Source organism: Serinus canaria, chromosome 18 (assembly GCF_022539315.1).
Source record: "Serinus canaria isolate serCan28SL12 chromosome 18, serCan2020, whole genome shotgun sequence".
In the NCBI taxonomy this organism is placed as follows: domain Eukaryota; kingdom Metazoa; phylum Chordata; class Aves; order Passeriformes; family Fringillidae; genus Serinus; species Serinus canaria.
In genome coordinates, this window is record NC_066331.1 from 160,923 (window position 1) to 185,184 (window position 24,262).

Below are 24,262 nucleotides of genomic sequence, written 5' to 3' on the forward strand. Positions count from 1 at the left end.
GCTTATGTGATGCCAAGGGCCAAAAAGCAAGTAAGCTCAATGACTGGGATGAGGAGAACAGAGATGGATGAGAAGAATCCTTGTCGCTGCTTCTTGAAAGTGTACAATCAAAAGAATTGAGATAATGAGGATTTTAATTGTCATCTTCAGCAGCAACTTCGAGGGGGCAGAGCTGGCACGTTTTTTTCATCAGACTAAAAAGCCTGTTTTTCTGTAGTCGCTGAGATGATACTTCAATCACGGGTGAGAGTCACCAAACTTCACCTCTGCCTGTCTCGCTGGCTGGAGCCAGCTTCATGCCGCGCTCCCCCGGCGGAGGCGGGGAAAGATTGCCCGGCTCGCTCGGCCCGTGGGGCCGCCCCGCTCCCGACCCGCCCCGGCCTCGGGCCCGCCCCGGCCACAGTCCGGCCGAGACATGGAGCCGCAGCTCTGCTTCCGCGGCCGGCGGGCGCTGGTGACCGGAGCCGGCAAAGGTTCCCGCGGGCGGGGGGCCGGGGCGGGGGTCGGGCCGGGGCGGCTCTGACGCCGTGTCCCCGCAGGGATCGGCCGCGCCGTGGCCGTGGCGCTGGGCAGGGCCGGGGCCCGTGTGACCGCGCTGAGCCGAACGGCGGCGGACCTGGAGAGCCTCGCGCGGGAGGTACCGGTACCGGACCCCCCTCCTCCTGTCCCCTCCCTCCCCGATATCCCCGCACCGGGCCCTCGCGGCCCCCCGCCCACCGCGGCCGCCCTCGCCGCAGTGCCCGGGCATCGAGACCCTCTGCGTGGACCTGGCGAACTGGGAGGCTGTGGAGGCGGCGCTGGGCGCGGCGGGGCCGTTCGAGCTGCTGGTGAACAACGCGGCCGTGGCGGAGCTGCAGCCGTTCCTGCAGGTGACGCGCTCGGCCCTGCAGCGGTGAGTGCCCGGCCCCGGCCCGCACGGCACCGCAGCTCCACGAGGAGCTCCGGGGCCGATGCCCGCCGAGGTCTCACAAAGCCGTGAACGCCAAAAACGGCGGCAGAGCTTTCCAGAAAAGGGTGTTACTAGAGGGGAGGCAGCTGGAAAGAACAAAGTCAGCAACGAGTGTATAGACACTGGACAGGCTGACATTCACACTTTTAGCAATGGCCAGTGGTCGATTGTTACTATGTCCTTTTTCTTTACTGTCTTTTCATTCTTTACATCATCACCTTTCACCCCTTAAACAGCACAAGGAAACAAAGCACTGGCTCTTATATCCATTTCTAAGTAGCCAGAACCTGCAGGCGGGGTGCACCTGTCTTCCCGCTGGCATGGGAGGAGAGTGCTTTTGCTGCTCATCAAGCTCAGAGCTTCCAGTCTAGTTCCAGCTCGGTTAAATTGAAAGGCAGTTGTTGCTAAGACAATTCAGAAATAGAGACAAAAAAGCCAGGTAAGGAAGCAAAAAATGGTCATGGTGGGAAATTAAATTTGCTAACTACAATAACATGACTTCTTTATTCTCTGAAAAAGTCCATAGTTTTGTTGTGAGAACGCTTTAGGATACAGGCTATCTTGACCACATCCCTCTGGGAAAATGGGTCATGCTGTGTCCCTGTGTTAAAAATGGTTTTTGAGAATCTACAATAAAGGTTTGTGACTAGGACATCAAATGTATGGATTCTACTAAGATCATTCTGCAGAACTGGCAGGTGGAAGCCTGACTAAGGAAGCAGGTTGTGGCAAACAGAAGAAATGCTGCCTCTACCTACCTTACAGCAACTTTGCTTTGTAAATCTGTGTGAAGGGTTTGCTTGACCTAGGAGTCATCTGCCCTGGCTGAAGCCCAGGGCTCTGTTTAAACTTTGACAGAGGAATTCCATTACGCTGCAGAAGAGCAGAGTCCTGTGCAAAATGCACCTGATGCATGCATGCATCTCCTCACACACTGACAGGCTTGCAGCCAGGGGATGGCTCTGGTTCATTGCTGAGATCCCACCTGACCATTCTGGCTCTCCTGACAACTTGGCATTTCTGTCCATGTCCTAGAGTATCACCAGTGTTTCCAAGAGACCAGCAGCACTTGTCCTCTGCTGCCTCCCAAAACAGCTCCCTGGGCTGGGCTACAACCCCTTGGTAACTTAAATTTGATTTATTTGTAGGTCTCTTGATGTGAATTTTGGGGCTGTGCTTCACGTTTCCCAGGTGAGGAAGAACTGTCACTACAGCTGCCTCCATGAACAGCAGTGACTAAATTGTTGTACATAGCAGGGGTATGTGTCCACTGTGGGGGCCGAAAGGACTTCAGTCCAAAGTCAATCCAAGAAACTACACGTACAGTCCCTTCACACTCTTGCTTTGACTCTCTTGTAAGCAGGAGGCAGTGAGGACATGGTTCCTCCAGATGGTTTTGTTCTTTGGTCTCCCATAATAGCCCAGCAAGATTCCTATGGAGTGAAATAATGATTTCTCTTGTTAGGATTCTGGCATTTCTTAATTTTTTTCTCTCCTTCCCTTCCCAGATAGTTGCTCGGCAGATGATTGCACAAGGAGTGCCAGGAGCCATTGTGAATGTCTCCAGCCAGGCATCGAAGCGTGCACTGAGGGATCATGCTGTTTACTGTAAGTGTGTGCAGCATTAGCAGTGCCCCTCTCAGCTTTGACCAACTGGACACCCACAGTCAGCAAGCTGCCAGTTTTGGGCAGTGTGTTCCATAGCACCTCCAGACTAGGTGCTGTGCAGTTAAATATCTCCTCTTCTTCCCTTCTCCTAAAGGTTCCACAAAAAGTGCTCTGGATATGCTGAGCAAAGTAATGGCAATGGAACTGGGACCCCACAAGGTAGGAGTCTGTGAGAGAAAAGTGTGAAAGCTGAACCTGAGCACAAGCACAGCAGTTGCATTAGACTGTTTGTTGCTCCCGGTCCCAGATTAGGGTGAACACTGTGAACCCCACCGTGGTTATGACTGACATGGGGAGAATTAACTGGAGTGACCCTCAGAAATCTGCTGCCATGATTAATCGGATTCCCCTGGGAAAGTTTGCAGGTCAGTGGCGTATGTCTGTCTCTAGGCTGTGCTCTCATGTTTTCTCCAAGCCTGCCTTCTCACTAACATCACAGCTGGAAGTTGCTGATTTTTGGGCAAAGTGACAGTTCTGCTGAATGCCTTTTGGCTGAATTCCTGCAGTATTTGATCAGGACAGGGTGAGAATCAACCCTTCTCTCGCTTTTTCTACAGCCTCCTCATCCTGGGACAAGTGAAATGAACTTACTCTATTGTTCATAAACCTGACACGGTGTTTGCTGTCACCTAAGCACCATTTGATCACAAGGACACTTTGATGTCCAGCTCTCAGCCACACTGTCCCAGATACTTCATCAAGCACAGTTTGAAGGCAGAAACACTTTCCAGCTCTAATTACCTGTAGATGTCAAAGGCAGACCTTTTTAAGTGCTTATTTTTCTGGTACACTTTGAGGTGGGCATCAGATGTTCTCTGTGTTTGATTGCAGAGGTGGATGATGTGGTGAACAGCATTCTCTTCCTCCTGAGTGACAAGAGTGCTATGACAACTGGCAGCTCACTGATGATTGATGGGGGCTTTCTTGTCTCCTAAGATGATACCTGCATTTCACACCTGGCCTCAATTTGCATATGAATACTGCCTAGATGTAAACCGGATAGAAAACAATTACTCACTTCTTGCTTAAGGGGCAGCAGGGCTGGAGACTGTATTAGAAGTGAGGCAGAAAATCAGCTTTGCAATGCTGCCATATAATAAAGCTCACATACACCTTCATGGAGAATGTTTATTGCACCAAATAAGGTTTTATCTCGTCACTCTACATGATGATTAGAAATTGGACCTCTCTTCCAACCCTGTTCCCCCCCCACAACCCTTCAGAAGCTCTCCCTGTTCCATCCAAATCCACAGTCTGTCTGCATTTTCAGTGGGAAGGGAAAGAAGTTAGCAGACTCCTCACTGCTTCATTTGTTGTCTTTAGTAGAAATAAAAAAAAAAATAGAGGCAACAACCCCAGCCCTGCTCTGCAGAGACTGGATTTTGGGGGGAGGCCCTGCTAAAGACTAATGGGGGGGAGCAGCACCATGCTGTCCTAGGGTGTGCACACACAAAAAGGCAAATGCATTGATTGCACAGAGCTGTTTCACTCAGAGTTCGGCTAGTACCCAATAAAGCACCTAATGATTCATTTTTCAGTTTCTCATTTACTTTGACCCCTTCCAGGGCTGGTTATGATTTCTTTAACAGTCTCAGGAACGTTCTGCTAGAGCACCAGTTTGTTAGCGGTTAGCCACAGCAGGCTGAGCAAGGAGACCCTGCCATCCTCCCAACTACTCTTGTCTTTCAGCACCATTGAAATCAGCTCCCTCCCCACTCCCACCAGGATGTTCACCACCTGTTTCACCTGCAGGTTGAAAACAGGTGTTTCCAGAACAGGATGGATGTCTCAGCCCTTTCCACTTGGAGTTCAGGAGAGCCAAAACAGCTTGTTGCCTGAAGGAGCTACCTTGCCTTCCCCGCTGTACCTCCCCTGGGGGCTGTATAGTCCCCAGCTGGTCTCCTGTCCCCACTGCCCCTTCACATCAACACTGACGTTAAATCAAAGAGACATTTAAAAAACACTGACTTCGTACATGATGAAGGGCCCTACACATCCCAGCCCCCTTCAGAAACACCCAGCTTAATATGCAATCTGTCAGAGGATGACAGCATGCTGAGCCAACACCAAGGCCACAGCCCTCAAAACATGGTACACTTTTTTCCAGGCTTCTTCACAGGCGGTGGGCAGAGCACAGCCCGGATGGCTTCATCAAACACCGTCTTCAAGCCCCGCTGTGTCAGGGCAGAGCATTCAAGGTACTTTACCGACCCTGGGGAAAGAGAGCTGCAGCTGAACCACTCCAGTTCCACCACCACGCACTGTCGCTCACCCACTCACAAAGTGCAGTGCCACCAACATCTCTCTGCTCACAAGACTCACCAATCTCCCGAGCCATGGCCAAGCCTTGGGGATAGGTGATGGGGGCCAGTTTCTTATCACGTAACCTTTCAATGGTGTCCTTATCATCCCTCAAGTCCAGCTTGGTGCCCACCAGGATAATAGGTGTATTTGGGCAGTGGTGTCGGACCTCAGGGTACCACTGAAACAGAGAGGCATGATGAGAAAAGTAGTTATATGAGTGGCCGTAACCATGAGGATGCATTCCGACTATTGGGAATGAGGAGGTTCACTACTGACATGGTGGCAACACCTGAACAGGATACTGCTCCTACAGTTCTGATATGCTCTGCAAAAAGAGACTGGTGCAGATGTAATAATGAAGGCACTGAGACACAGAATCCTGACAGACACTGCCAGCCAACACTGTGCAAAGTGCTTTCCTTAACTGCAATGTTAGCTTCTAAGACATCCCTTATCTTAAAACGCAGATTCGGAAAGGCAATAACTTAGCCAAAGAAGTCATTAATAAAAAGCAGGTGCAACTTAAAACCTGCAGACTATGATTTTCCCTCACCAAAACATTACTGCTTGAAGTTCTGGGCTTGTAGGTGTGGTGCTGGGTGGGGCAGGGAGTGTTACTGGTTCTTCCCTTCTACTGTTTCACCCACGAGGAGAATACTTTACCTTAGCTCGGACATTCTCAAAGGAGGCTGGACTCACAAGGGAGAAGCAGATCAAGAAAACATCCTGTGCAGAAACAAGAGGGTCAGCTGTGCAGACAGAAACAGCTAGACTGAAGGGAGGCTGCAGAGGGAGCCTGAGAAAGGACCTCCTCCCACAACCAAGGGCTGCTGTGGCCTTAAGAAATACTTCCCCATTAAGGGTGTGAAACTAATTCAGAGAGGGAAGGAATGGACCATGAGTATATGATTACATCTTCTTTCACAATGCTGGGCTCTGCATGTTAAGAGCCTGAGGCCTCAAACATCTTAACAGCACTAAGAGCTTCACCAGCAGCACACCAGATTAGGAACTGCTACACCCAGAAACACTCCTAGGGCAGCCCAACAGGGATCTGCCCTGCTGAGACAGAATGGGAATATTGACCTGACTAGGCTACACAGCAGCCCTACAGCATTCCTTTTACTTGGGCCTCCCTGGGGCACCGATAACTCTTCAAAGATCGTTACAAAGAAGAGACTAGAACAGGCCAATGTCTTAGGAGAAAATCAGCTGTAATACTTCTTAAACAACCAGAATTATGGGTGTAGTTGCAGAAACTAAGACTTTCCTCAAAGGAAAGAAGCATGCCTGTCCTTGGGAGCCTCTGTGTCTTTGAGAGGGAGCAGTCCCAAGCCAGTCCAAGCCCAGCACTCACCGTCTGTGGATATGAAAGAGGCCGCAGTCGATCATAGTCTTCTTGCCCTGCTGTGTCCCAGAGGCCCAGGTTCACTGGCTTTCCATCTACCATCACATTGGCAGAATAATTATCAAACCTGCCAATGAGGAGTCCCCATCAGTGACAATTTTGTGGTGACCTTCACATCTTTATATGGAATTCAAAGGGGCAGTGAATCAGGAAAGGATACTGCAGCACAGTTCCAGTGGGGACAATCTGCCTTTCTCACACACACAGCCACAGCATCACCCTTACCTGTCAAGTTCACAGTCTGATTTGCAACAGCCACCTCCTCACATACAAACCAAACTTTTATACACACAAGCACAGAGATCAAAAAGCAACTGAAGCCCAAGGCCATTACTTACACGGTGGGAATGTATTCTCCAGGAAAAGCATTTGTGGTGTAACTGATCAGCAAGCAGGTCTTCCCGACAGCTCTGCAGAGGGTAAGAGTGACAAGCATAAAGAAGGGCACAGCATGGAGCACTAAGGCAGTAAAACTCACCCTTTCCCAGTGAAAACACATGGTTAGGTAAAAAGCTACCATGTGCTTTCAAGCCTGTTGCAGGCTGGAATTCCCTAGTTGTCACAGACATGGCCTGAACTCAAAAAGAGCACCTTTCCTGAGCGCTTCCTAACCCTGCTCTCTGCTCTCCCTACCCATTCAGCCCTCAGCAAGACATCAGTCAAAATATAGTTGTTTCATGAACCAAGAGAGGGAAAAATTAGACTTGTGTGCTGGGCTCAACAGATGCACAGTAATTCAGCAAAATGGATAAACAGTGAGGTTAAAAAATGTGCAACAATGCCGATCTGCAAGCTCCTCAGATTCAGGAATTCAGTATCAATAAACACAAAGGAGAAAAAATAAGTATCCATAAACAAAAATGGACTTTAAAACTGACTGCAGGCAGTTTGGAAAAGATTAGTGAAAAAGGATAAAAAGCAGCTGAGGGCTTTGCTGAAGGTTGGTGGGATTGCTCAGCCCAGCAGTGGCAGCTGGCAAAGGCCAGCCCAGCAATAGAGTGAGCACAGAGACTTTAACCAGCCCTGCAGATTTCCTAACTGAGAGCTTCACTGTAAGAACAGAGAAGTACCAGCAGTGTGAGCAACCTCTATCATGGAGAATGCTGTGAACTGCAGACAACCTTCCAGAAAAAGACTGTGAGTGCCAGTGCCAGGGAAAGCCGGCTTTGAGGTGCCTGGGTGAAGCTGAATAGCTAGGAAAAATGGGTATTCCCTACCCAATCCTGCAGCCAGACTGACATAGAGAATGTCAGAAGAGAGGAACAGAGTTGACAGTCCCCTGCACACACCAGGATGACAAAAAGCACAGAGAACAAACCACTATTACAACTTTTCCTTTGGATTAGGTCCCCCCGGTCTGAGAAGAGAGAAGTTTTGTCATGAACCACTCAGCTGACTGGTTCAACTTTCCTCCTGAAGTGTGACTTCACTTTCCCACCAAACAGAGACACTTGTAATTCACAAAAACCTGAGTATCTATATGTTTCTTTTAGTCTGCACTGTTGATTTAGTCTTAAGGCAAAACACTGGACAGCAAACCTTCAGCTGAACTCTATTTCCAACTTCATCCTGAGCTCCCAGTCACTCTCCCCTCTGCAACAAGGCTGCATGTTCTCCTACTCCCTTCTTTAGCCCTCACAGGCTGGAACCTGGAAGACATCCTCACGAATGTGTACTTGAAGTGGTGGCAGGCACGAGAAGGGGGAAGTCTAGTCCCTGCCTAAGACCAGTTCATAGCTAGGTTTGAGTACCTCAGCTCTGTTCTTGCTGAGGTGATCAGAAAAGTAAACTGGAATTGTGAGGAAAAATATACAGGATGAGCTAGGAAAGTTACAAAGCATCATAAATCTAGTGCATGCCTGCATCTTGCAGGCAAATGTGTTCCCAAAAAACAAAGGCATTTAGGAAGAGCCTTAAGAAAAAAGCAAAAAGGATGACAAGGAGCACATGGTGAAATCAGAAAGCAATGCATTTCACCTCGGAACAATCAACAATAGGACATAGGAGACCTGCGAACATCAAGATTTTCGGGAGGACTCTGTCAGGAATCAAGCAGGAACAATGAAAAATAGCAAAATACCGGCACCCAAATGAAACAACAAGGAGGCAAACGTAAAATCCAGGAAAAGCCTGTGTTTGCTACCCAGGCAGCACCCAAGTTCACGAACTACGAAAGGAGCGGGTCAGGGTTGCGGGGCCGCCGCAAGGCCCCCCTCTCCCGCCGGGACTCCCCGGCAGCCTGGCCCGACGGCCCCGCTCCCGCGGCCCCGGCCCGGCCCGGCCCCACCCGAGCCAGGCCGGAGCGAGCCTCGCCGCCCGGCGCGGGGCCTCCCACCGGCGGAGCGGCTCTGCCGGGCGCAGGCCCGGACCAGCCCTCCCTCCTTCCCTCGGCGCCGCCAGGCCCGCTCGGTGCGGGGCTGCAGGGCCGGGGCGCGGCCCCTCCCGCACTCACCCGTCGCCGACCACCACACACTTGATCGCCTGCATCTGCCCGCGATGGCGACGCCGCGACTGCGCCGCAGTGACCGCCCGCGGGGTGGGGCGGGCCGAGCAGAGCCGAGCCGAGCACCGGTCAGGGCCGAGCAGAGCCGAGCCGAGCACCGGGCAGGGCCGGGCCGAGCCGAGCCGAGCCGAGCCGAGCACCGGGCAGGGTCCCGCCGGCTCCGCCCCCGCCGCTCTCCCGGGGCCAGCTCGGATCCGCCGCGGGCGCGGGGAAGCGGCGGCCCCGCCCCGCCAGAGGAGCGGTGGGCGCTGCTCGGGGCCGGTCACCGCAGCGGTGGTGACACCGGGACCCGCCGGCTCAGGGACAAAGCTTTAAACCTCGTTACGTTTTAGCTGCATAGCTCACCGTCCTCTGCCCGGAGCTGCTGAGGAACAAAGATGGAGCAAGGAAAACCCTGCAGGAAGATGGCTTTTGGCTTGCCCCACCTCCCCCTGCCAGGAAAAGAGGTGCCCACAGCAGCGGCCCTGTCTACAAACCACAGCCTTTGCTTTTCCTTACCTGTGGGTCTGCGGCACTGCCAAGCACCACAAACTAAACGGCTATTGCCACAGGTTCTCTTGGTTATGACTAGGGAACAGCTTTCCAGCTTCTTTGCTTTTATCATAGTCCTGAACCAAAGCCATTCACATCTCATCCATGGGTAACAGTGTTTTAGCTGCAGGACAGGCTGTCAGGGTCTTTAGGAGTGTAACACAGCAGAAGGCCCCACCCTCCACATCAGCCAAACATCCAGTGTGCCGCTCTCCAGTGCTAACGGCAAAATGCAAAAGTTCTTTATTAAGCAGAGCAAAACCCAGTATAAAAAAAATGAACACAAAGCAACTAGTCCACACAGAAACTTTCATTTTCCAGGTGTCTCTTTAAATATGTACTCTAAGATATGTTCCCAGCCGAGACTCACAGGAAGAACTCCCTCTAGGCTCAGTATTGCTAGCCTGACAACAGCTCCTGCTTTCTCCAATTCAGGCTCTAGTAACCCTTCCCTTTCTCCAGGTCATGCAAGGACCTGCGCTGTCAGGAGAGGAACCACCTTCCTCCCTTTGTGCTCTGAGAAGCAACTCCCCAGTGTCACACCAGAAGCATCACTCCTCTCCAGGTTAAGGCCACGGCACTCAGTTCTAGGAGCCTGAGAAGCCAGGAGAACAACTCTGCCATATGCCACGGTGAAACTAAATCCTGTAGCAATACTGGCCACAACATCTTCACCTAAGGGCTGCAGTTCACAGCGAAGAAGCGCAATCACCCACTCACCTTTCCCTGCCACTCACTGTTGCAGAAGTAGAACCACTGCCAAAGCCCAGCTGTCCCACGGGGACATGGACAGCACTGCACCGAAGCCCCTAGGTGCAGCTGTTTTTGTCTACGCCAAATGTGTTTCTACAGCCCACCATAATAGCCAGAGGCACAGAGGGAGGGTAAACAAGCAGAGAGGGCCCCGTCAGACCCAGTTTCTGTCAGTAAACACTGGGTGAAAAAGCACAAGTGGGTAATACCTGGTGTTTCCAGCAGCTTCAGGATCCCATTAGCAAGGCAAGTTGCTCCAGCCCACAGGGAACTGTAAACACTCCTGGTGCCTTTTCTCACATTTCTCTGTGAACAGCCCTGGTATCCAAATGCTGCAGCAGGACCTTACAGGGAACATACAAACCCCCCAGTAACCCCCTGTACCAAGAGGCTGTGGCAGTGCAGAGGAGGAGGCTCGACACCATGGACTCAGACCCACTGGCCTGGATGGTTGTTTCTTCATCTCCTTTACACTGTCAGGAGGAAGATTTCTGAACAGCAAGAGCATTGGACTATTTTCAAGCCTTTGTGTCACCCCACTCTGATAGAACTGTCCATTTAGTAAGAAGGAGCTGTACCTGAGCTGCTCACCCTTTCCCTGACAGCAGATATTTGGATCCTCTAAGCCACAGTCTCACTTCCTAGAACTGTGGGTTCCCAAGGGAGATCCCTGCACATATGCCATGATGGCATTCTGCAAGAAACTTGCTCGCTGGGTCTCCTCTTCCCTCATCCTGGAGATCTCAGCCTCCTTCATTCTCAGTTTCTCCATCAGCAGAGAGATCTCACCCTCCTTGTCCAGCAGTGCTTCACGGTGATTACTGGATAGGGCTGTGAAAAAGCAGCATTAGTAAAAAAATCTGGTATCCCTGCAATAAATAGGGGCAGGCCAAAGGCAATGGAAGTGCTACAGCCAGCAAGCACACAAGAGGAGCTGCATGAGACAACATGAGAGGTTTTGCACAGGCAGCAGGCACACTTCACTGTGCAGGAAATCCAAATTTTGCCTGCTATGCAGCTTTGGGTGGTCATCTGAGTCTTGGCCTCTACAAAATGAGAGCAGGAATTGCTGTAAATACATGTGGGTGAAGAGTACAACTCATAGGTGTACTCACAGGGAGGAAGCACTTGCTGTCACTACCTGTGAGCACAGCTCAGTTCCAGGCCCAATGCAGGGTAACTCAGAGTTACCACTGGAGAAGCAGGAAAGGACCCATCACCTTTCAGCTGTCTTTCCAGAGCTGCAATCTTCTCTCTCAGCCCATCCTGGGCTGTGCGTTCAGCCTCCAGGTGCCCAATCTGCTCCTGTAATTCCACTTTCATCTTATTTAGTTCTGTCACTTTCTTCTCTTCCTTCCTGTCCAGGTCCTACCACACAAAGACAAATCCATGAACAACCAAACAACTTCAGAAACTTGTTCTGGCCCTGTGGTGACTATCTCTACTCCAGTCCAAACTACCTGCTGAAGTTCCTCCAGCCTTCTCTTGAGTCCATCAGCATACAGGCTCAACTGTTTGGCTTTGGCCTGGGCCTCAGCAGCCATTTCCTTTTGCTTAAGGCAGCAGTTCTGGGCTTCATCCCTTGACTCAGTCATCAGCCGCAGCTTCTCTTCCAGGTGTTCTAGGCGTTGCTGCTGTAAGACACGAAGCAATGCAAAAATTAAACAGTCCCACTTCATTCTTGTGAAGAGATTCTCCCCTCTCTGCTCCTAATACAGTGAACCCTTTATTGAGTCAACTGGCACTGACAAGCACAGGACACAGTCCTGCTCCTTGCACTCAGGAGTGACTCCAAGCTGCTTCCCCCTGCCAGGGAGAACACTGGCAGAGACCAAAACACTCAGCGGAGAAACAGAGACAGGTTCTTGGCAGATGCCACCACCAGTGTTTACAACCAATGCTCCACCTCCACTTCCTCCATCCCTCAAATGGCTCTGCAACACCACTGCATGCAATGCAGCAACTGCTGGATTCCACGTGTCAGATTTCTATGTCTGTAACTCAGTGAAGCATTTTATTCTGTAATGCTACAAATAAGTAAATATTCTAATAGTTTTTGTGTACTTCCTCATCCCTTGTGCTGTTAGGTGACTATAGTGAATATTATTAGTTAATATACTGAATATAAATTAATATTAATATCTTATCATAAAGGATATTAATTTCATTGCCATTTTCACAGAGTTCAATACTACAGTGACTTTATCTAGCAGCAGCAGCAACCTGAAGAAATTTCTCAGTGTTCAGAGAAACAGGAGCACCCCATTAAAGTTGTCATTAAAAAGAAGGATCAACATCTGGCTGTTGGCTTCAGTTGTTGGCAACTTAAATTAAATCTGCCATGACGATATTGACGTCAATTCTGTTACTACTGAAGACAGTTAAAATTAGACTTTTCAGGGCTCCTTCCTCAGCAATCACACCATCTGTGGGTTGGTAAAACCCAGAGAGGAGTGAGTTAGCAGCTCCCCAAGACTAAGACACAGCCTGGGTAGCCAAACCGCTTCATTCCCACAGACAGGTCTGCCCTTACCTCCTCCAAGCGCGCCTGACTCCGCGCTTTTATCAACTCCTCCTCTGCCCGTCCTCGCTCAGTTAGTGCAGCTACTTTGACTCGGTTCAGCTCCTGCCACAGAAACATGGAAAATCATTCCAGACAGAGAAGCTGCATTGCTGCGACACTGACCAGAAAACACAAGCAGCTTCCAGTCACAGGCTTTCAAATGACACAGCTCTCCTTCTCACTCAGGGGCAGCAAAAGCAAACAGAGATACAAACCCTTCCTCAGTTCAAGACTGCTATCTAATTTCAGTTATATGAGGGCAAGTATTGGTTAAACCTTTCCAAAACAAGGGAATAGGATAGAGCACTGCTGGATGTAGCTGTGGCAATAGATATGGATAAACGTGCTACACTACTTGCAACAACATGAGAATCCTGTTAAGTCAAATCTTAGTAAGACTCTAACCATGTTCAATGGAATCCTTATTTTTGTCCAACGTGAATTTTCAAGTTTTTCCTTGGAACTTTCTTCTTTAGTCCAAAGCAGTAAAAATCATTTTAGCTGGTATACTGCTGTTTTCTGTTCCTCCTTACAGCACATGACAATCTTTACAAAGGTCTGCAGTCGGAGACTCCACATAGCTTTCCTGGCAGCCTTCTCTGTGCACTGCTACATGAGTGTTCAAACGTGCCCAGAGTACTTTTTCTCACCTCGTCCAGAGATATCCTGATGGCCTCCAGCCTCTGGATCCTGTCATGCATGGAACGTTCACTGGCCTCCATCTGCTGTGCCACACGATCCACCTACAAAGCAGCAGAAACCAGCAAGTGACAGGAAACCACTCCACCTCCAGGCAAAGCAAGCAGCAGGACTACTCATCATGATAGTGAAGCATCCTCTCACTGACCCACCTACCAGCAAAGCAAAATTCTTACTTCCCCCAAAACTCCACTAGAAAACAGTAGTACAGATAGAATCTGCCCTCAAGAAACTAGGAATTCTTAGACAGAGATCCCTCCCAGGCCACAAGGAGGGAGTCCAAACTCTCATTGTCAAGTGATGCAAAACACAATAGATTCATTTGCTAGAGGAAATGTTGGTAAAATCTTCCTGGCCTGTGACTTTTCTTAAAAGATTTCAGTATCTTCAGAGAAATCTATTAATATAATTTTATTTTGGAGAGATTTCAAATCTCAGTAACACTGCAAAGCGAATTGGTTGTAGCCTGTCCACACTCAGACACAACCCCCTCTGAAACATAACTGAGAAGTAACTAGCATGCTGAGCCCTGTTAAAGGACTGCTTCTGTATAAGCAATTAAAACACTAAAACGTATTTATTTAAAAAGTAGGAAAATATTCCTTATTTGTAATTACCTCTGTGCACAACCAACACGAAGGCCAGCCTCCCAGCCTCTCTTGTAGCATAACAAACCACTCTGGCCCATACTCTTGAAAGCTAGAAAATCTTACTAGCTGGTAGAAAGTCTTGTGATCTCTTCAGTCAGGCTTTGCTTGAAGAAATGGCCCATTATTCCCACAATAAATCTGAGCCCACCAACTTTTAAACTTTTTAAAGAGCACATTACAGCAAACAATGACCTCCCCTGGTGATGTATGTCAGGACCAAAGAAAGACTAACCAGGATGCTGCAGAAACCCCATCATTACCTCTTTTACTCGAAGGGATTCCATGTCTTCAAGGCTTTGTTTAAACCTTCTTTTTTCCATTTCCAGACGTTCTGCAGATTAAAAGCAGGCATATCACAACTCTGGCATGCCTGCCACACAGCTGTATTCATACTTTTTCACACTCTGCCAACCCTTTCTCCTCAGCTGCCTGTGCAAGAACAATGACCCCAACCACAGGTGTCCACAAGTTGCTTCTACTCCTCCACTCACCTTCAGCCTCCACAGCCCGCAGCTTCAGCTCTGCTGTTGTGTTGGTCAAGTCTTGTTTTAACTGGAACAGCTGATCCTGCTGAACTTTGCACTTCCTCTCCAACTCATCCACCTACATAAGGAAATAACCACCACAAAGGTTTTTCTTTTCCTATTAGCACAAAAAGTTGGCTGTACAGAACAATGAAGAGAAGGATCAAAGTAGAGACCATATCTATGGAGCAGATGATATACATGTTTAAGTGCCACTTCTCAGACTTGGACTTGGTTTCCTACCTGATTTCTCAGCAGCAGATTTTTCTCACTGGCAGCAGACAAGTCATGCAAAAGCCTGCCTTCCCGATCAGCACCTTCCTGCAAACAGAACCAAAATTAAAAACCTGTACTCCCCCTAGTCCTTGGCACTACCAACCTGTGCCAACCAACATCACACCCAGCTAAATCCAACCTACACCATAAACACCAGGGCTCCTCATCACACCTGGGAACTATCTATCTAATTTACACAAGAATTTTTGTCATGGTGGCTTTAGCTAAGCAGTAGTGGTAAAAATCATGCTTGCCTGTTGTATCCAGCATCCCCCAAATCTACACAAACCAGTTATGACCTATAGCCCTGCTCTCAAATGTAACTAGGACTTATCCAGCTCACCTGCTTTTGTTGCTGGAGCTCCCTGAAGTGGCACTCAGCCACAGAGTTTTGCTCCTGTTTCATGGCATTCAGCAGCTCTCCCAACGTGCGTACCTTCTGCTCAGACAGAGCCAGGGCAGCTTCAGCCATCTGCAGCCTATAAAGAAAAGCTCTTTATGGAGTCTTTTCCAAGGCAGACACTGCAGCAAGCTCTCTGTGCCACCTGGTACCAGGTGCTAATGTCCATATTGCAGTAGGTGAAATCAGGTTACCTAAATGAGGCATTTTTTGCTTCTAGGAAAAGGACACCACTGACCTCTGTACACAGCAGCACTGCATTGACCTGGGACTTCTCAGGGCCCAGTGTTCTGGTGCCCATTGCATTTGCCCTGCACTGTCTTCCATGCGCCAATTTCCCTGCCCAGACCCTGCCAGGATTTGCCTGCTCCCACAGAACAAATCTGGCTATTTTGTATCACTGCAAAGTTGTTTAAAATCAGAGACAGGATTTTAAATGTGAGTAGCAGAAGCAATTTACTTGTTCTGCCCAAGAGGGACATGTCTACTTCACTGCATGGCATAAAACACTGCCTTTACCTGGCAGAATTAAACTAGGCAAGCTCAGCAATCTTTGAAGTCAAACTACGGCCATGTTCATAGGGCTCTGCATAATCTAACACTCCTTTTGAGCACCTCTTCCTCATTGTTCCCAAGCCAGGCTCCTCCATACATGCAGTGGCTCCCAGAGAACACTGTCAGCTGCCGGGGGAAGCAGGCAGAGATTCCTTCCAGGCTGTAAACCATGCAAGGAACATGTCCCCATCCCTCTGCACAATCCTTTTTCTTTCTTCCCACCCTCTGTAATTCTCTGTCTCTGTAACTTGCTCTTACTACACCAATGCACTGTCATTTTACTTAAAAGCAGGCTAAGTATCTAGTGTGGCAAACTCAAAGGCTTGATCTGACTGTAATTTCTGGATATTACTGCAGAACTAACCAAAATAGTAATCCAGCTACCCTACAAGATTATCCCCCTTCTTAGAAGCTCTGCTTGGCACTGCTTATACAGCACAAACAGTGGGAAGACAAAGGTTTTCCTCCTCCATACTTGGTTTTCAGTGAATTCATAATGGAGTACTGCTCATCCAATGCTTCCTGCAGCTGGCTGACTCGTGCTGCAGACATTCTGCATTTGGGAGGAAAAAAAAAGGAAAAAAAAAAGGTGGGCAATTTCTGCCAGGAAATGGAGAGGGCTCAATTCTGCCATCAAAGAGCAGAAAACATTTAGAATCTAACTCACTTCTCACTCCTGGCTCTTTCTTCCTTCTGCTTGTCTACAGTATCCACAAAATCCATGAACTGTAAGCAAGGCAAAATTCAGTGAGAAAATTAACTGCATCAGCTACAAACCTTTACATTTCTCATCTGGAAGCAAAGTGGAAGTCTGATTAGTTTATTAGCACATCTGAATAAGGTCATCAGCTACAGGGACTCTGCATCCTGAGGTGTCAGATGGAAAAACAGATTGCTAGGTTTACACCACTTGGAAAATATCAAACTAATTGCAAAAGAAGAAATGAAAGCACAAATAACCAAAACTCCCCTAGAATCCAGAGTGACAGGGATGTGTCCATACTCACTGTCACTTGAATAACCCAGCTCAGAGGATGGCCTCAAAGTAGTAAATCATGCTGTGTGCCTGCCCATAAAAATGCACGTACAACTTCAGGTGCACAGTAATACCGTCACTGAGCGTTCTGGGGGACCTCAAGGGAAAGCAAAAGATCAACATCTGCTGACCTGCTTGTTCTTCTCATCCTTCAGACTCAAAACCTCCTTGCTGAGGATGTTCACTTGGTTCTGGGCCTCACTCAGGATAGCCTCACGGTCTTGGTTGTGATCCAAGGCTTGTTCTGATGCAGAGAGAGCAGGAGAACGTGCACAAGTTTCTAAAGCAACAGAATAGCAAGCACTGCTGGAAGAGACAGCTCTCAGGATGACCACTGAATAGCAGAAGCACCAGGACAGCTGTCCTTCCCAGGCTGGCCAATGTAGAGATAGTCCAACCTTACAACACAAGGTGGGATGGGATCAAAGAGAGCAGTTTGTGTGGGGCAATCAACACCCCAGCCTCAGGAAAGCTGTTAACTCTGCTGTGGGCAGGACAATGACACAGGATATGCTGCATAAGCCACATCAAAACTTGGCTCATCAGAGCAAACTATGAGCAAGTCTCAGGGTCTCCCACATTCACATGGCGCATCAATCTCTAATAACTGAATCCAATTTTTTTTTTTTTTTCTTTTGTTGGTGAAAGTGACACTTCCAACTTGATTAGCCCTCACTAAAGGACAAGAGGAGGTGATACAGGGCACTGTGGAAATGCAATTGAGAAAGGGAGGGAAAGAGAGTTAGCTCTCTTCTGCAGCAGCAAGTGCCCTATATCCCCCAAGTACTGGACTGGGAAAGGAGTCAAGTGATTCATTACTGTACACACATCACACTCACCCACAGCTTTCAGGATGTCACCAGGAACATTGTTCCCTGCCAGCTCCAGCCTCTTCAGGGTCTTGTTGCTATGCAAGCAGTTCAGCAAAGCTCGGCCACCCAGAAGCCCAATGTTATTCCACCGCAAATCTACACAGACAGCAAACTTTCACCATGGCAGTCACACACCTTCTGAGATCCCAGATGGCCCTAGCACAAACACAGGTGAATACTGTGGCCCCTTTCAAGATGAACAAGAGGGAGAGAAAGTGACAAAGCAGGAGAGGCAAGGATAAATCTTTAGTAAACTGCAGGAAGCCATGACAGTTACAAATCTGTATCTCACATTTGGCTCTCACAAGCCTTCCTTCCACAGACAGAATCTGTGGATGAGAAAGAATCAGCGACAAAAGCCACATTCTCCTGAAATTCCAGCAAAATTCCATATAAGGACAAAGTGAGTGTGAATTAAGTATCAAGAGTCTGTCGTGAGGCATGCCACAAATAGGAATGAAAACACTTATTTCTCCACTAAAGACTGTTCTGCCCCAAGTACACAGTTTTTCATCTGTAGGTTTGGTTCCAGAGATTCCATTTTCAGTTCACACTCTCCAAAGGCCACGGGACTGCGACCACTCCCTGCACAAAGCCAGCAAAGCACTCCAGACTGACAGGAATTGGGAATGACACTGACCAGTTGGAAGAAATTGAGGCAAGAAACCTGAAGGTACATGTGTGTCTGCATGCATACATGTATATGTGGGCAAAGAATTCTTACCCAACTCCTGAAGGCTGGTATTTTGTGTCAGAGCCATGGCCAGCTCTCCAGCCCCTTGATGGTTAATCTGGTTATTGCGCAGATCCAGACGCTGAAGAAAGTTGTTTGCTCTCAGTCCTTGGCAGAAAAAGGAGAAGCCCTCCGCCCACATGCCGAGGCTGTTCCATTCTAAGGTCAGGCTAGGGAAATCAGGCAGGATTAGTGTTTGTGGAGTTAATGGACAGCTGTGTGAACTTGAATGACACACGGATCACAGCACACCTGGTCACACACCCAGCTCTGGGAGCAGAATTGGCTTCAGAGAGCAGGATGCTGCCAGGGCCCAGCATCCTCCAAAAGAGCACCTCCAGTTTCCATGCCTTTGCCTGTCCCACCCCTCACAAGAAATTGCTCCACTTGACATTCCTCCCACCCCAACAAAAACACCCTCAACCCTTTTCAAATGTTGTGCTCCCTCCAGCAGGAATAGCACAAAGAGAGGTAGATACATTTTTTTACCTCCTGATGGATTTGTTCTGCCTAAGAAGTTTTCCCAAAGCCTCAGCTCCCATGGTTCGCAGGTTATTTCCCTGAAACAGAAACCCCAGGTGATCAGTAGGCTAAGCCTGTCCCAGTCCACCTAGACCACGAACACCACCAGACACATCCCAGCTGTAAGGCCAATTTCAGCTGGGCAAAAATGGTCCAATCAATGTTTGTTTCACATATCAATCAACCTTCCACAAAATGAAAAACCCTGGAGGAACAGTGGATCCATACACACCACTGGTCTTATGAGGGCACCATGACTGAGCTTGCAAAAATTACAGAATAGCACAAGACGAGCATGGACCACGATGGGGCAGAAAAGAGCGATTCCAGATAAGCATAACTATTTTAACACACTTCATTAAGAAGGACTCTGTTAACACTAGCACAAATGAGTAAGAAAGTTATGATGCAGTTTGTGACCGTGGAAATAGCTGTATGCCAGAGGAATACAGACAGAAAGTCATGCTCAGGAGAGAGACAACCACATCTGAAGGCAGATGCTTAGTTCAAAGCACACGCTATTCAAAAGAAAGAAACACAAGTAGAACAGCTCGTAACTCACTGATCAATACAGAAATCCCCAAAAAAGCCTACTGCCTCATCTGCCCAAGCAGCAACTAACAAAAGGTATATAGCAATAGCTTCCTATCAAAACAAAGTAACTGAATAAAAGTGGATAAAGATGATCTGCAAAGTAACTTTGGAAAATTGTGACGTGGTGTTAATGAATCACTTGAGAACAAAAGACTTACAGAAGTATGCATCTTGTTGAACAATACTGCACCAGGACTGTGCAGTTCTCGTTCTCATTAAGCCTGTGCTTTTTTCTTCTCCATCACAGAACACTGTTAATTCTTTTCAAACACACTCACCTTCAGATCCAAAGATTTGACTGTGGTATTGGTGCAAAGACCATTCAACAAAAGTCTAACACCTGAGCAGGAAAAAAAAAAAAAAGCTGTTTATTTCATCTGCGAAACCCTCTGCCTAAACCAGCAGCATATCATCCCAGCGTTTCACTCTGTTAAACAGCCAGCTCCGGAGACTGCGATAAACAAATTATTTGATAAACTGCCACTGCTACTGGAAAGCTTGATCCTGAGCTTTCAGGGCAGGAGACTGTTTATATGTTCTCAAAAAGGTGTCCTGACAGAGAGCTACCTGTCAGCATCTACCCGACACTCAGCCCTGAAAAAACCCCACGTCCAGGCAGGCTCTGCGGACACGGGCATGCTGCCCACGGAGCCCCCTCACTGCGGGCCACTTTAACCGGCCGGACCGTCCCGTCCGTCCGCGGCCAACAGAGGCAGAGCTGCCCTCGCCGCCGGAGGGAGAACCGAGGGTGCGTGCCCACCGCACGGCCACGGACCGGGCACCTTCGCCGGCCTCCCGCCCCTCGGCCGGCCCGGCGTCAAAGGGAAAGCGGCCCCGCCGGTCCCGCTCGGGGCAGCGCGCACCTTCTTCGCTCAGGCCGCAGTCGCCGAGCGCCAGCGCGGCGAAGGGCGCAGCCCCGGGCAGCAGGCGGCCCAGCGCGCTGCACGTGGGGAGCGAGAGGCTCTGCGCCGCCAGGTCCAGGTGGCCCCCGCCGGGCCCCCGCAGCCGCCGCAGCACGGCCTCCTGCGGGGCCGCGCCCGCCGCCGCGCACAGCCGCGCGTACTCGCGCCCGAGCTGCTCCATGGCCGCGCGCGCTCCCCCGGAACCGCTCCCCGCCCGCGCGCGCTCCCCCGGAACCGCTCCCTGCCCGCGCGCTCCCGCCCGGCGCGCCCCCGGGAAACGGGCCCGGCCGCGCGCGGGACATGGAGGAGCGGGGCGGCTGCGCCGGCGGCTTCAGAAAGGTGCGGCGGCCCCCGGCGCTGCCCCGAGCGGCGGGCGCGGCCCCAGCCCCACTCACCCGTTCCTCTCTCCGCAGGACACCGTGGATCGGCTCCTCCGCCTCCATTTCCGGGACGGGAGGACCCGAGGTAACGGGGCGGCGGCGGCGGCGGGCGGGTCGGGCCGCGCCCTCGCCTCCCCTAACCGCCTTGTCCTTGCAGTTAACGCGGACGCGCAGCTGCTGATGGCCGAGCTGCTGAAGGTCTTTGTCCGAGGTGAGCGCGCAGGGCCGCCCCAGCCCTGGAGCGATGGGCTCCCGGCTCCTCCCGAGCACCGGGCCGCCCTGTGCTGCTCGCGTCCCGACCCAGCGTGCGGACCCGTCCGGGGCCTCGGGCCGCCTTCCTCCTCCCCGGACAGCAGCCCGGTGCCCCGGACGAGACGCCCTAAGTGACAGCTCCCAGACCCCTCTCACTGCCCTTCCCTTTCTTCCACTTGTGCTGCAGAAGCAGCGGCAAGGGCAGCTCGGCAGGCTCAGGCAGAGGACCTGAACAAGGTGGATACTGAACAGCTGGAGAAAGTGTTGCCACAGCTGGTATGTAACTGGGGGCCTGAACTGCATGGGAGCAGGAGGATAAGGGCTGAACAGCCTAATCCTCATCCTTTCGGGAGCCGTTTTGAGAACCCAGCCTCTGTCCTGACTTGCTTGCTGCTCTTTCCTTGCAGCTTCTGGATTTCTAGAGGCCTCCTGAAGTACATGTTGCCTGTCAGCAGACAGTCCTGGCCTGAAACATGTCTCAGCCTCAGAGACACTCTGGGACAAACAGTCTCAACTTTTTCTTCCTCTGCCATTTTTCTTCTGTTTTCTCTCTCCTTTACCAAGCACAACACAGCCCAAAGCAATGATGCTGTCAGATACCATTTTTAAGAAGAGGGTGCCACAGGCTTATTTTGTTCAGCTGAGTACATAACTGGTTTCCAACTCTTTCCATCTCATGCTGCCTTACTCCTGTAATAGAGGCCTGTATTCCACAACATGGTAAGAAGCTGTTGCTTTCTCAGCTAATGTGAGAAAGAGGTACTGCTCCACAGAGATGCACAGAAAGACTTAATGGCTGGAAATACCATCCAACCTTCAGGCTCTGGTTGCCTCAAGCAGGCAGCTGTAACAGCAACTCCAGGTGCAGCTCCAAGCCTTCCTAATGAATAGGTCATTAACAGGAGCTTGGTCACAGGCTCTTGCCAAAAGCAGGTAACTGATCTTTATTTTATAAATAAACAGTGTCTGTCCCTCACTACCTTCCAATATTTCTTGGGCTGTGACATCAAAGAATGCTTGAAGCCTTTTAACCATTCAGTATTCTCCTCAGAGGCTGCTCCCCCTCTGCTATAAATTTGTTCTCACAAAGAAACATCAGTAAGTTAAAAACAAGTCTCCCTTCCTTGTGTAGGCTCTTTGCTGCAATTCATCATCAAAAGTCAAGTTGCTTCAAAGACTTGCAGAGCTTCCCCCTCACCCACCCTCTTCCCTAAATCTTTGTAGGACGAAAGGAAAAAAGGACAAAATAACAAACAGCATGTGTGAGAATCCCACATCACGGGACAGCCTGGCCCCTCTGGCAGCGGGGGGGCCACTGTGAAATAAGAAACCTTACACATGGGGGGCAGGACCAACAGAGCCGAGTGGCTTTGCTGGAAGTGCAGGGCTGGCTGCACGGAGGGCTCCGGCTGCTGCCTCGCTGCAGGAGCAGCCAGAGCCAGCAGTCCTTGGCTCAGGAGCAGCGGTGACAGGCAGAGGCTCAGTGGGTCACTGTGCACTGTGAGCTAGGAGCTATCAGGGTCATCCCTCAGGTCACCAACCACTTGTAAACCTCCCAATAACTGCCATTCCAGTACATGTTCTGTGACAGTACCAGCCTAAGCAGTGCCCAGCCCTCAGCACTGGAGCTTCTCAGCCAAAACAACTGTTCAGCTGTACAACACATGAAATGAAGAAACTGACCTAGTTCAGTCTTCAGCCCCACAACCATTGTTAAAAAAATAAAGCAATAGCAAAAAAAAAAAAAAAAAAAAAAAAAAAAAAAAAAAAAAACCACAACCCAAGTGATACTACCTTTGAATGCCCTAAAACTGCAGGGATGAGTTCAGCTACTATAGCAGAAGTGATACTGAAACAAAACCAGTTTGTCGCGTTCATCGTGCAGGTACTGTTCTTCAGCAGGGCAGGAATCCCTGTAGCAATCCCTCCCTTAGTGAAAAGCCCACCATTTAAAATGTGCAGCTGTCCTGTCCCCCTTAAAGAATTCACTCCTACTTTCTTGCCTTTCCAGGACTTCAGGTCCTTGTCTCTGCCTCCACCCTGACACCTACTGAAACAGCAGTCCCAAAGTTGCTGCCCTAAAAAGGCTCAAGTTCCCTTCCCTGACACACAGAGAACTGCTGATATGGACATGCACAGTAAAGCAGCAATTAAAAGTAACTCTTTGTATAGGGAAGGGGAATAAGACCTCTTGTCTAGCTATTGAAGGGAGCAATTTTTCATTCTTGTGGTTAAACTGGGTTTGATGCACAGCTGAGTTACACAAGCATGGGCAGAACTGCCCGAGGGAACACAGTCAGCAATGCAAAGCACTTACACTTAGCCCATAAAACTGCCCCAGGAATGCTGATATTGCTGCTTGTGTACCTAAATATGTTTTTCCATGTCAGGTACTTGCAGGGGACAGTTATGGTCCTAACCCTTTACAAAAACTGACATAATTAGAGAAGCAAAACCAGTTAAGCAGATTATAATTTGATGTCACCTGTGCTCTTCAAAAAATAAGGATTAGCACATCTGAACGCACACTGCAGCTTCCTCCCAACCACACTGCTTCTGCATATTCCAATCCTGGAAACCAAAAACACCAGCACAAGTATTTCACCACCTATCATTAGCAATGGCTCCTGGTTTCCCCACAGGATATCCTGTAAAAATTCAGCAAGGCAGCTCTAGCTACTGTCTACCTCTGATTTGTGTGACATGAATAAGCCTGATACAGCACCTGAACCAAGATACCGACAGTCCTATGCAGCGTGGGCTCAGCCCACACTTAATCCACTAAAGAGAAATAAACTTTAAACATTATTTGACTGGTTTTTTTGTTTGCTGTGGTATGTCTTTTATAGCCTATCAAGTGGCAGAAGGGCTTGCTTTCCACAGGGAGGGTTGAGTGCAGGAGCTGTACAAAGTGCTCTCACGTTCCCTGTTCATGTCTGGGTGTCATATAAGAAATCAATCTTTTTTTTTTTGCTAAAGCATTTTGCACTCCTTCTGCTTTGAGTCTCCTTCTTCCTCTTCCACCTTTCTTTCATGCCTCCCCCTCCCTCCAAGTTTCTTCAAAGCATCTGTGAGCATTTGGAAGTAATTAGACCTGAAGGGAAATGTTGGCCAGGCAGGGAGACAATGACAAGTGCCAGGAACCCAGGGTGCCCTTTCTAGCCACTTTGAAGTTCACTCAGATGGTA

At 49.5% G+C, this 24,262-nt stretch overlaps 4 protein-coding genes across 7 annotated transcripts; 2 read left to right on the top strand and 2 right to left on the bottom strand.

The window, feature by feature from the left end:
- Positions 1–124: 124 nt before the first annotated feature.
- Positions 125–3,735, top strand: DCXR (dicarbonyl and L-xylulose reductase). The gene is given in 8 exon segments (XM_009094272.4): positions 125–473; positions 540–637; positions 738–892; positions 2,098–2,140; positions 2,458–2,557; positions 2,712–2,776; positions 2,865–2,982; positions 3,449–3,735. Coding segments are annotated over 8 exon segments (1,032 nt in total). The 3' UTR covers positions 3,553–3,735.
- On the bottom strand, positions 3,726–8,914 carry RAC3 (Rac family small GTPase 3). The gene is made up of 6 exons (XM_030230200.2): positions 8,782–8,914; positions 6,668–6,739; positions 6,279–6,396; positions 5,585–5,647; positions 4,940–5,099; positions 3,726–4,829 (listed from the first exon to the last, which is right to left on the bottom strand). The coding sequence occupies exons 1-6, from the start codon at positions 8,814–8,816 to the stop codon at positions 4,699–4,701; spliced, it is 579 nt and encodes a 192-aa protein (XP_030086060.1). The 5' UTR covers positions 8,817–8,914; the 3' UTR covers positions 3,726–4,698.
- A 669-nt stretch (positions 8,915–9,583) lies between these two features.
- LRRC45 (leucine rich repeat containing 45) lies at positions 9,584–20,642 on the bottom strand. 3 transcript variants are annotated; one of them, XM_050981502.1, is made up of 17 exons: positions 20,404–20,641; positions 19,819–19,880; positions 18,914–18,984; positions 18,416–18,594; positions 17,659–17,787; positions 16,951–17,099; positions 16,451–16,509; positions 16,259–16,336; positions 15,172–15,307; positions 14,796–14,873; positions 14,520–14,631; positions 14,289–14,359; positions 13,330–13,422; positions 12,650–12,742; positions 11,577–11,750; positions 11,337–11,484; positions 9,584–10,947 (listed from the first exon to the last, which is right to left on the bottom strand). In XM_050981502.1, exons 1-17 carry the CDS (start codon positions 20,621–20,623, stop codon positions 10,751–10,753), a joined length of 2,049 nt encoding a protein of 682 aa, XP_050837459.1. In that variant the 5' UTR covers positions 20,624–20,641; the 3' UTR covers positions 9,584–10,750. The 3 variants fall into 3 exon arrangements, with proteins under 3 accessions (XP_050837459.1, XP_018774292.2, XP_050837460.1); XM_018918747.3 differs by having other exon boundaries at positions 16,951–17,063; positions 20,404–20,640; XM_050981503.1 differs by lacking the exon at positions 16,259–16,336 and having other exon boundaries at positions 20,404–20,642.
- On the top strand, positions 20,640–23,882 carry CENPX (centromere protein X). 2 transcript variants are annotated; one of them, XM_050981507.1, is made up of 5 exons: positions 20,640–20,781; positions 20,856–20,907; positions 20,980–21,033; positions 21,265–21,350; positions 21,482–23,882. In XM_050981507.1, the coding sequence occupies exons 1-5, from the start codon at positions 20,743–20,745 to the stop codon at positions 21,494–21,496; spliced, it is 246 nt and encodes an 81-aa protein (XP_050837464.1). In that variant the 5' UTR covers positions 20,640–20,742; the 3' UTR covers positions 21,497–23,882. The 2 variants fall into 2 exon arrangements, with proteins under 2 accessions (XP_050837464.1, XP_050837463.1); XM_050981506.1 differs by having other exon boundaries at positions 20,642–20,781; positions 21,262–21,350.
- Positions 23,883–24,262: the final 380 nt, after the last annotated feature.